The sequence below is a fragment of the Stegodyphus dumicola genome, chromosome 12 (assembly GCF_044657685.1).
Source record: "Stegodyphus dumicola isolate Sdum_Otavi_A_Nest chromosome 12, ASM4465768v1".
Classification (NCBI taxonomy): Eukaryota; Metazoa; Arthropoda; class Arachnida; order Araneae; family Eresidae; genus Stegodyphus; species Stegodyphus dumicola.
Window position 1 is genome coordinate 10762191 of NC_140779.1, and position 12353 is coordinate 10774543.

At 31.1% G+C, this 12353-nt stretch overlaps 1 protein-coding gene across 4 annotated transcripts in view; it reads left to right on the plus strand.

Moving 5' to 3' along the window:
• The window catches only part of LOC118196098 (uncharacterized), a 787551-nt gene that overhangs the window by 644281 nt on the left and 130917 nt on the right, over nucleotides 1–12353 (plus strand). For 3 of the 4 annotated variants that reach the window (XM_085827471.1, XM_085827472.1, XM_085827473.1), the window contains one exon: nucleotides 11085–11195. In XM_085827471.1, the coding sequence (XP_085683597.1) occupies nucleotides 11085–11195 (111 nt within the window). Of the gene's footprint in view, nucleotides 1–1091; nucleotides 1125–11084; nucleotides 11196–12353 lie in introns of those variants that run through there. The other variant, XM_085827474.1, reaches the window with a different exon arrangement.

The following is a 12353-nucleotide window of genomic DNA, read 5'->3' on the forward strand; positions in this document are numbered from 1 at the left end:
CGCACACTCTTGACTTTATCCATGTACACTGCTAAAGTCCTAGCTAGTAACCTTTATCGCCTTACCAAAATGTCGCCAAACTACCTGTTACCATATTCCAAAGATTAACCAAGAGTTTTCATGTTGAAGTATGCCAGTTTTTAGAGTTGAGATGTCTGTCTTTATCTTTCATGAGGGCTTGAAATAATTTTTTAAAGATGTTCATATTCCAAAGATTACCAAATTCCTGTTACCATATTCCAAAGATTAACCAAGAGTTTTCATGTTGAAGTATGCCAGTTTTTAGAGTTAAGATGTCTGTCTTTATCTTTCATGAGGGCTTGAAATAATTTTTTAAAGATGTTCATTGGAATTGGAAATTATTTTGCATAGCCTATATTGCATAAAGGAGGAGACTTTATTTTTACACAAAAATGCTATTTATTAAAATTCACATGATTGTTTTAGGGGATATATGCAAGAGTTTTTCGAAATAAGCTTCATTTAATCTGTCGCCAGATTTATTCAGTTGTATAGCTGGACTGCAGAATACTATGAAAATGTTTTGGTGCTTCTTAACTTTTAATAGAGAGCAGGGAATTTGAAGAAACTCTCGCTTTTGCTTTTCTCTTCCATTTTTATTCTTTTCTGTTTACGAATATCCAACAATAATGGCATTTGACGCTTTTTTTCGCATTAAAGAACGCATTTTCTTCTCATAACAGACTTGAAAACTTCCAGAAAACACTCTTTTTCTCATTCATTGTTGGACCGGGTCTGCAGAAATTATTTCCGGGCAATGAACTGTCGATGGAAGCCGGGTCTTTTGTATGGCTTTTCGAATCTTTTGTCTCTACCTGGGTGTTTGGAACACATAGCTGTGAAAGCACGCGTTGTAAGCGCAAAGGTGTGACAACGCGCTAAGAATTACCCACCTAATTATTTGTGTCGCATTTCATGAGAAGTCGCACGCGCTTCTTGGATGTCTGTGGTTTGTGTTTGAGCGGGTGCCCGGTTCAGATATCGGGTTGACATGGATCTGCAGAGGTCGTGGAGTCGAAGGAGTGACGATTGTTGAAAGGCGGATGCGGTGAGAACATTCGAACATGTTCAGGTTGCGTATTATTTCCATGCGCCTGAATTGGGTGAGTTACATTTTCTGTTTTCCAGTTACCAGTAAGGGTTTCTACTGGTTGGCTTCGCCAAACTGCGAAGTTTTGTAAAAATCGCACGAGTATTTTTTAAAAAATGACCTCTCAAAATTTTAGCTCCTCCGTGATAATAATTGAGTTTGGTATACAGTAAGACCCCGCTTAGCGCTGTTTCGGTTTAGCGCTCTTTTATTTCAACCCGGGGATTCTCCGAAATTGTGCGCAGCGCTAGGTTTCCAAATAACATATCCGAAACAGTGTAGTTGTGTTTCTTGACGCATTTTTATCATTTGAAACAACATTTGTTGACATTATTGTAAGTTTAAATTTGATATATAATACTATAACGATTAATAATACAGTGACAAATAGTATGTATGATCTTTAGTTTTTATCGTGGGTGATAATACGAGTAAAACACAAGAAAAGAAAGCAACCAGAAAAAGCATTTCACTGGATTTGAAATGCAAGCGATTAGAAGATTAGATTCTGGTGAACGTCAATCTCAAATGAGTGCTGCATTGATATTGGCAACTTCAACAATAAGGACAATTCTTTCTTAAGAATATAAAGAAAAAATACTGTCATCGGCAACTGCAACTACGTTAACAAGCTCTGCAACTAGAATTACCCCTTCTAGAAATAACATTATAGAGGAAATGGGAAAACGACTGTCTATATGGATTGACGACGAAACTGAACGCAATATGCCATTAAGCCAATCTATCATAATGCCTTCTTGAGAAAAAGGCAGAAAATTGGAAACCCAGAATAGACTGAATGATCTGACTGAGAATTTTATTTTGTTTTTAAAAGTATATGCGTTTATATTGTTTTTATTTTTGTAAGAAATAAATGTTTGATTTTATTTTTATTAAAAAAAACATTATTAAATTTAATGCCTAACCATTTTTTATCCGTCTTCCCCTAACCCCATTATTTACATGTTAAGATAGCCTCCCTTAGCGCTGTTTCGCATTACGCTCTACTTCGATGGAACGTATCCCCCGCGTTAAGCGGGGTCTTACTGTATATTTATTAATATCCGTTTTTTTTTTTTTTTATTTTAAAGTTATTTGATTCTTTCCTTCACATTTCGAGATTTAGTTTCATTCCAAATAGAATTCGCCCTTTTTTTATGATTTATTTTTTAAATTTATATTTTTAAATAATTTTTATAAATTTTTACGAAAAATATTTTGAATTATAACCGATAAAATTCGTACCATCAATCTTAAAGCGGTTGCATTTCTAAGCATACCTGGAAAAAAAATTAGAGTTTTTTTATACAAAATTTCCTAGGATATACATGCATTTACATATTGGCGTCTTTTGAAATTTGGCATATTTATTATAAGTGGTAATAACGCCAAATGTGATTTACGCATTTGTTAAAATTATTTTGAAACTGTGAACAATGACTTTTTTTCCGCTCGTCTGATATGCAAAAAAGGAAAGGAAAATAGGTTGCTAAAAATTAAAAAGTTCGCCAAATGAATTATTATAGGCGCAAACTGGGAAAAAAAAGCCAAAATAAATTTTTAAATTTCTCCATAAATTTCGCTCCAAATTTTACAAAATTTAATATTTAGGCACAATTTGAGTCATAGAATCGAAATATGGAAAACAATTGACATGTCATTTCAGAAAAAGTCCGATTTTGTGTCAAAATACCTATGTTAGAATGATGCTATATATAAATCTAATATATATCCTAAGTCGCGCTTTCGAGACATGAAAAACGCAATTTGAATTTTGTCAATCGGATGACGTCTCGAATGCGGTCAAGAGGGGGGGGGACCTTGGCGTTAATTGCGAAGGGGAAAATAAGCAGGTGCGTTAGGGATCATAAGGGGAAATATATTGTAAAAGTGTTTTTAGGTCTCATTCAGTATCAGTATATCAGGAATAAAAACTTGAATGGAGCTACAGAGTTCTCAATTCTTCACTGTAAGTCAGTAATGTATACAAGGATGTACATAGTACTAGAATGGAGACAAATTATATAGGATGCGAAAAGTTTTGAAGTTAAAATTCCATTTAATTGATTTTAATTATTTATTTACTATATCGATTTATTGCTAATTATAAAGGATTTGAATATGAAATAGCTGAATATTTAAGAAAAATATTATGACTGTAGAATGGGAGATATAGAACTGCCTTTTTTTTCCGCAGCGTACTAGAAAACGTCAATATTCGTAAGTAGAAAATGTTCCTGTAATTGATTTTTCGTATGTATGAAACTCGTGTTATATGAGGCTTTAGTGTAATATGAATTCAAACGTTTGTATTAAAAGAAACCCTATTCATGATTGTTTAACCAGTGATATTTCTTTCTGCGTAAAATTTCATATAATTTTATGAATAAGTAAAAATATTGTCTTCATTACGCAACAGACATTATATACAATGCCTAGGCATTTCATAGAATTCCGGATTTCAAACTTTTTTGGTAACATATATAGTACAAAGTCTGTAATCCGGACGTCCATTATCCGGAATGATCTATAATCCGGACATAAAAGCCACAAACTTTTTTGTATGCTTTACGCATGCGCGTTTAATGTTACGCATGCGCGTTTAGCACAAAAAAACGAAGCAATTAAACAATTTACATTGAAAGAAATTTTTAATAAGTATTTGTTTAATATTTATTTGTTTAAAGTAAACAAATAATTACAGTTAAATTACGGTTTTTTAATTTCATAAATTACGGTTTCATATTTTTAATTGTATAATTTCTGCATGCCATCTTACCAGATTTAAATTGATGATCTATAATCCGGAAAACCCTTAATCCGGAATCGCCGAAGTCGCGACGAGTCCGAATTACAGACTTTGTACTGTATATCGTTTTCTTCTAATTGCAGTAAAATCTTAACTAATAGCCCAAGATTCGCAAGTTCGCTAATTTTTGTCTTTAAACAAAATTAGTCTAGATGAGAAGAGTGATTATACCTAGTAAGGTTATATTGTTTATTACAACTCTGAAACTTTCAGCCATTAGCTTAATTGTTAATTATGGTTAACCTTGATAATTGGTATGTGGATAAGTTTGCATTTAATGCAAATCGTCTGATTCATTTTGAAAGCTTGATTGTAATCATTGTGTAATCACCTTAATGACTCATTGTGATGTTCTAACATTCTGTATTTTGATCCTTCATTTAAGACTTGAATGATTAGTAACATGTTTTTATGACTCGTACAACGAATGATAAATTGTCTTTCAAGTTTTTCTATCGGAACTTGTTTTTGTATTACTTTTTAATATAGTGATGGTAGAGATTTGTGTTTAGCATGAAGTCAGAACGAGCAGTGTCGAAATTTTGTCTTGTCCTGCGGTATTTTTTTATCTTATTCCTTCACTCAGTAGCTCATTATTTTTAGCCCAGAGGGCGTTAGTGCAGAAGGGCTATTAAATTCGCTTTGCGATTTTGCGTCGAAAACTTTAAAAGTCTGAGTCACTTTCCAAATTGTTGCCACCAAATATTATCGCCCTGTATTATATTTAAAGAAATTAAATAATAAAGAATCTGCATAAATGCATGTATGTTTCTCATACTGTGATAAAACAAAGGTACCTAGAGCGACCCAATTTTGAATAACGTACGTCTGTACCCAAATAAGCGCATATGGAAGCCCAAATTTGGAATTTATTTTATCATCTTTTTCATATTTTGTAAAGCATTTATGAGTTTTTTTTTAATTAAGAAACTCTACGATTTCGAAGCGAGTAATGGCAACACTGAAAAAAAAAAAAAAATCTCGAGCGCGTGAGTCTGTGTGTATCGGAAATTCTGAAGATATCCTCATTTAAAAATTATTTTGCTGTATTACCGTTAAAGTGAATTTTATGGTTTAAGTGTGAAGAACATGATATTTAATAAATAAAGCTTACACAGAAAATGTTGAAGAGAAGCCCCTTTGAACGTAATATACAATATGAAAACTTTCAGATTTTTTTTTTTCCACCTATTCATCTTTTGTGGTTTTTGTCAATATCTTTTTCCGTGACTTAGCAGTCTGTTTCCCTCTGAAAAGTAATCCTCAGATATTTTGTTATAATCGTCTGCTTATATTTCGGCATTAGTGAAGTTTAGAAAACTTCAGAAGCTGAATGCAATATGGAAAAGTTTAAACTGAAGTTTAAACGTTTAATTAAGGTTTAGTGATTTAATTTACGTTTGGTTTTACATTTGGCCTTTTTTTTTTCGGGGGGGGGGGGGGAAGGTAGTATTTAAAATTATGTTATTTGATCAATGGAACGATATTTAATAAATAAATAATAATAATAATAATAATAATAAATAATAACAATAATAATAATAATAATAATAATAATAAATAATAATAATAATAATAATAATAATAAATAATAATAATAAAAATAATAATAAAAATAATAAAAATAATAAAAATAATAATAATAATAATAAATAATAATAATAATAATAATAATAATAAATAATAATAATAAAAATAATAATAAAAATAATAAAAATAATAAAAATAATAATAATAATAATAATAATAATAATAATAATAAATAATAATAATAAATAATAAATAATAATAAATAATAATAATAATAATAATAATAAATAATAATAATAATAATAATAATAATAATAATAATAATAATAATAATAATAAATAATAATAATAATAAATAATAATAATAATAATAATAATAAATAATAATAATAATAATAAATAATAATAATAATAATAATAAATAATAATAATAATAATAATAATAATAATAATAAATAATAATAATAATAATAATAAATAATAATAATAATAATAATAATAATAATAATAATTAATAATTAATAATAATAATAATAATAATAATAATAATAATAATAATAATAATAATAATTAATAATAAAAATAATAATAATAATAATAATAATAATAATAATAATTAATAATAATAATAATAATAATTAATAATAATAATAATAATAATAATAATAATTAATAATAATAATAATAATAATTAATAATAATAATAATAATAATAAATAATAATAATAATAATTAATAATAAATAATAATAATAATAATAATAATAATAATAATAATAATAAATAATAATAAATAATAATAATAATAATAAATAATAATAAATAATAATAATAATAATAATAATAATAAATAATAAATAATAATAATAATAATAATAATAATAATAATAATAAATAATAATAATAATAATAATAATAATAATAAATAATAATAAATAATAATAATAATAATAATAATAATAATAATAATAATAAATAATAATTAATAATAAGATATAAAATAGGGAAAGCAACATCCTTGTGTTTAGCGTGGATTTAATCGAGAACTCAATCGATTTCGAGGGCAAAAGGTCTAGGTCCCTCTTCACCAGGAGCAAAGAAGTCTGTAAAACTGATCCTGTGTCTCTGTTCATAAAAATATTTGCTATGTAAGGCCATTTAGATTGAAAATTCAATTTATGTAAAATTTTTACTTTGTAAGCAAGTCTTGAAGGTTTCTTTGCTCCTGAGGAAGAGGGACCTGAAGCTGTTTGCCCTCGAAATCGATTGAGTTCTTGACTAAATCTGCGCCAAACACGATTGTGACTTTCCTGGTTTATGACAAACACTTCTGTTTTAATGAATAAGATGCATTTTGTTTACGCTGAGCATAAAACTAATCATGAATCGCAACACATGTTTTACGATGTAAATTCACATTCGTTTTCCGTTATTTTAATAATATTGCGTCGATAAGATATTGTAAAGCATATCCTGTATACATTCTGTGAAATAATGTACCGTGATTATGAAGTTTTCTTAAATTGCATATAAAAATGTATTGGCATAATATTTGAACAAGCCTTCCAAACGGGAAAGTGGTTAGGGAATCTGACTATCATACCGCAGGGCTCGGTTTCGAATCCCTAAGAGGGTGTGGATATAAATTGTTTGCCTCTTCAACCGTGGCTGCGCCCACCAGCGGCCGAGCGGTGTCGCTGAACATTGGTAGTTCGGTCCGAGGTTCGAATACCGCGAACGGGCTGGCTGCATGAGCGTTTTCGTGATTTTCCCCATGTGTAACGTGTATACGAGCCAGTTTCCCTTAGAAAGTCCTCCACAAAGGCATTCATACCTTGAGGCAGATAGCCCTCGAGGCTTTGCCGCCATAATACACACACACACATACTTCAACCGTGGCCTCCTATGTATTAGATGTCTCGATAATAAAGTGACCACCATTTCCGGCTTTAGTAGTGGCACCGCCTGTAAAACGGCTAGTGCCCGCCATTAGAAAAAGAAGAAAAAAAATAATAACGATTAGAAAAATAATAATAATTTTTAAAAAATCTGAAAGCTTTCAAGTTTTATATTACATTTTTAAAGGGGCGTTTTTTTAGCATTTTCTGTGTTACTTTTATTTATTATTAAACAGCAACATCGCAAAATAATTCAAAAAGAGCATACTTTAGAATTTCCGATACACAATCCCGCGCGCTGGAGAGATTTTTTTTTTTTTTTTTTTTTTTTTTTTTTTTTTTACAATGTTGCCATTTCTTGCTTTGAAATCGTTAAGTTTCTTGATTAAAAACTCGAAAGTGCTTTACAAAATATGGTTGCCATTTCTCGCTTTGAAATCGTTGAGTTTCTTGATTAAAAACTCGAAAGTGCTTTACAAAATATGGTTGCCATTTCTCGCTTTGAAATCGTTGAGTTTCTTAATTAAAAGCTCAAAAGGTGCTTTACAAAATATGGTTGCCATTTCTCGCTTTGAAATCGTTCAGTTTCTTGATTAAAAACTCAAAAGGTGCTTTACAAAATATGGTTGCCATTTCTCGCTTTGAAATCGTTCAGTTTCTTGATTAAAAACTCAAAAGGTGCTTTACAAAATATGATTGCCATTTCTCGCTTTGAAATCGTTGAGTTTCTTGATTAAAAACTCAAAAGTGCTTTACAAAATATGACACAGATAATAAAGCAAATTTCAAATTTTAGCTTCCAGATGTCCATATTCGGAGGAGGATTACGCTATTCAAAATTGGATGGTTCTACGTACCGTTCTTTTATCTCAACGCGAGAAACATACACATATTTATGCAGATTCTTCCTCATTTAATTTTTTTAAATATAACACAGGGCTGTAATATTTGGTGGCAACAATTTATAAAGCGATTCGCCATTTATAGTGAATCAACGCAAAATGCCAAAACGAAATTAATAGCCCTTTTGGAATAATAATAGAACAATTATACTCATTGAATATAAAAACGTAATATAATTTTAAAAAATTAATATAACTACGCTTGTGTACATAGAGGTTTAATTTCTCCGCCGCCATTCCAAACGCAATACTTGAAGAAAGTGGATGTCAAATTTTACAATTACCAGTTCTTCTTCATTCTGGTGACATGTTCCACTTTTACCCAAATAAAATACTGCCAGATTATTCAACTGTAATCTTTTCTAAATTGATTGAGTTATATCATTATCGAAGTTATTAACTCGGTTGTTTCTTCTGAGGGCAATTTTAATTGGAAAGAATCTTGGTATCCACTTTCACTTTGAATAAAAAACAATTGTTTCATACTTCCTTTATCTAACAACGAACTGGTCACGAAGGTCTTTTTAAACGAGTAAAAGTTTAAATAAGTGTAATATCATTTTACGTCAGCGGTACTAAGTCTTCAGTTTCGTTCGATTGGTCGTTTGTTCTTTGCAACCCCATGAATCATTCATGGCCACTTTCCTCTGTATCCACTCTTCTGTTTGCACTGAGCGGATATTTACGCGAGAATTCTCAGAGCGTCTTGCTTGACCAGTCAGTGACTTTTATGGCGAGAGTCGTCCGTCATGCTCTATAAACCGTCGGACAGATTTTTTAGCTTGACAGATAAATAAATAAATAAATTATTTCATGTAGAAGGCATATCCCTCGCCTATGATGTCCAATGGTCTCGAATAAATCTACTTGCTGATTTCACAAGCCCTTTTTAACCGACATGATATATCGATTGTTCTCAAAGGGAAGTCTAAACAATATCATGCGATAAAATAGTTAGATTCGCATAAAATTCCATGCGATTTGAAATCAGCATGATATGGGTGATAGAACCAACACTTAAAAAAAAAAAAAAAAAAAAAATCTTACGTACATCGTATGACTTCTTTGAACGGAATATTAAATTATGCATATCTTTTCTAAGTTTCATTTAAACTTATAGCATTAAAGATATATTTCTCATTCAATTAATTCAGTTCTCTCTTTGGGACAAATACATGAAACCTCAAAATATTTTCATTAAAAATTTAAATATACAGAAAAATTAAAAAAAAAAAATCTGAAATGTTTCAGATTTTAAATTACGTCCAAAGGGGCGTTTTTTAACATTTTGTGTGTTACCTTTCTTTATTAAATATCATGTTCCTCGTACTTAAACCATAAGATCCAGTGCAACAGCAATATCGCAAAATAGTTTTAAAACGAGCATATCTTTAGAATTTCCGATACAGAGACTCACGCGCTGGAGATAAAAATGTTTTTTCTGCACAACGTTGCCATTGCTCGCTTTGAAATCCTTGAGTTTGTTAATCAAAAATTCGTCAAAGTTTTAAAAAATAGGAAATCGATCATAAAACAAATTTCAAATTGGGTCTTCCACATGCTCATATTCGTTGGAGGATTACGTTATTCAAAATTCGATGACTCTATGTACCGTTATTTTATGACAATGTGAGAAATATACATACATTTACGCAGATTTTCATTATTTAATTTCTTCAAATATAATGCAGGACTCTAACATTTTGTGGCAACAGTTTGAAAAGTGAACCGACATTTATCCGTCCGACGCAAAATGCCAAAACGAAACTAATAGTCCTTCGGGATTCAAATCCCTTTGGACTAATAAAACACCAAAAACAGTTAAAACAATAAAAAAAAGTTTTTTACAATTAAAATTAAGTTTCTACCCAAAAGCAAGCAATTCGGCCAGCGGGCAAGAAGGCAGTATTTTTGGTGCACAAAACTACATATAAGCTTCCTTTTGGTCCCAGTAGGCCAAAAGACACTGAAAGTGCAGAAAGACTTAATTCACTATTCTGCTGAGTTTCAGATTTAAACAAATATGGCTGCTATAGTAAAGAAATTACGCCTAGCCGCACTTCAGCAACTTTTAAATTGTTGATAATTCTACAACTATTGCATGCAGATTAACTAAAGGCATAAAAACCTAAACCCGTAGATAAGAATAACATAATTCAATCATTTTTAAAGGAAAGAGAAGAAAATTTACCAACATATAAGGGGGGGGGTGAAAAAAACCTTGCCGAGTAACATATATATTTATAAAGCAGGTCGTATACACAAAATTTCAACGTTCTGAGGCTACTCGTTTTTGAGTTATGCGACATACATATACGTACAGATGTCACGAAAAAAAATCTCATCTGAATCCATTCTAAATCAGTTTTATAATTCGTTTGGGGGGAAAGAATCTTTTATTTTGTGCTTACGTACAGATGTGACGCCAAAACATCGTTCCATTGCATTCGATAGTGGTCAAAATGGGTATTTTTTTTTAAACATGATACCCGAAATTTTTCCTGATTCACTTATGTATATATAATACTTCCTTTCCTTCGTACAAGAAAGTAAAAACGGGAAAAGGTTATGATCCATAAAAAAAATAATAATAATAAATTTTATTATTATTTTTTTTTAATTTATTAAAATTTGCCATTTTTTCGATTGAAGGAAATCGTACTTTTTCTGCAAAACAAATCATACTTCGCAAGTTTCGAGATGAATTTGATGAAACCAGTATGAGTTTGGTTTCGAGGTTAATTTTTTGGAGTAATTTATGCACCTGTTTTATATAATCGTAATTGGCCTAATCCCAAGCAGTATTTCAATTTTTTCTTTCTTTCTTTTTTTCAGTTAGAGAGATTGGTCCAGTATGAACGATATCTCACTCTCTTGGCCGAGCAGACCGCCTCCGATCATCCCGACTACAGCGACATCTGCCGAACGGCCAATAAAGCAGCAGCTGTAAGTAAATTTTCATTCTACTCTCTCTCTTTATTGACTTTTTCGAAATACATTCTTTATTCGTGAGTGTATATGTTATAACTGATATTATGTCGAAAGATTATCAGGTTAATGTTACTGTTCTTATTAAGCATCTTTAAAAACCAAATGTTTTTCCTTCAGAAGAGAATTTGGCAGTGTAGATTGCCAAGAATTTAAATAACGCTCTTTCCAGCTATGTATTTCTCGGCGAATAATGTCAAGTCATGCTTTCTGCTGTTTACGTGGTTTTCCCCATGTGTAACGTGTATACGAGCCAGTTTCCCTTAGAAAGTCCTCCTCGAAGTCATCCCTCCCCTTAGGCAGATAGCCCTAATATGTTTTGCCATAATGAAATACACCAACACCATGCTTTCTGCTTGTAAATGCTGGTAAGGTATCGTGAAAGCCTGCTTCCTGCGGCGCAGTACTGTTGAGCCTGTACCCTGTACTGGGATGGCAAACCTATACCACGCGTGCTACTAGGTGGTAGCGACAGGTATTCAAGTGGCACTTCGCAGGTGCCACCGGAATATTTGTCTACATTAAATTGCTTTTATTCACTTACATTCACTGAAAACAAAATAATAATTAAAAAAACCCTTCAAGACCGAGGTTCGAATCCCGCGAACGGGCTGGCTGCATGGGCGTTTTCGTGGATTTCCCCATGTGTAACGTGTATACGAGCCATTCCTTAGAAAGTCCTCCACGAAGGCATCCCTCCCCTTTAGGCAGATAGCCCTAGTGTGCTTTGCCATATTCACAATACACCAATACACCACACCTTAGGCAGCCTTTGCCGTAATCATATAAACCAAACCAAAACAAACCAATCTTCAAGACTAGCGGCCATCAAATGTGGATTCAGAAGCAAGTTAGAGCATGGCGCCATTAATAATTAAACAAGCAAGTTAATACTTAGGTTAATGACTTAATAGCTACAGGGGTTGGACAAAAATATGGAAACACCTTAAAAAAACACCTTAAAAAAACATGTTTCTTTGCTTAATATGGTGTAGGAAACCCGTTGGCATCCAAAACAGCTTGTAGTCTTCTCGGAATGGATAAATACAGTTCCTGTATGTTTGCCAAGGGAATATTATACCATTCTTCCTGCAAAACGGTGGCAAGTTCAGATAA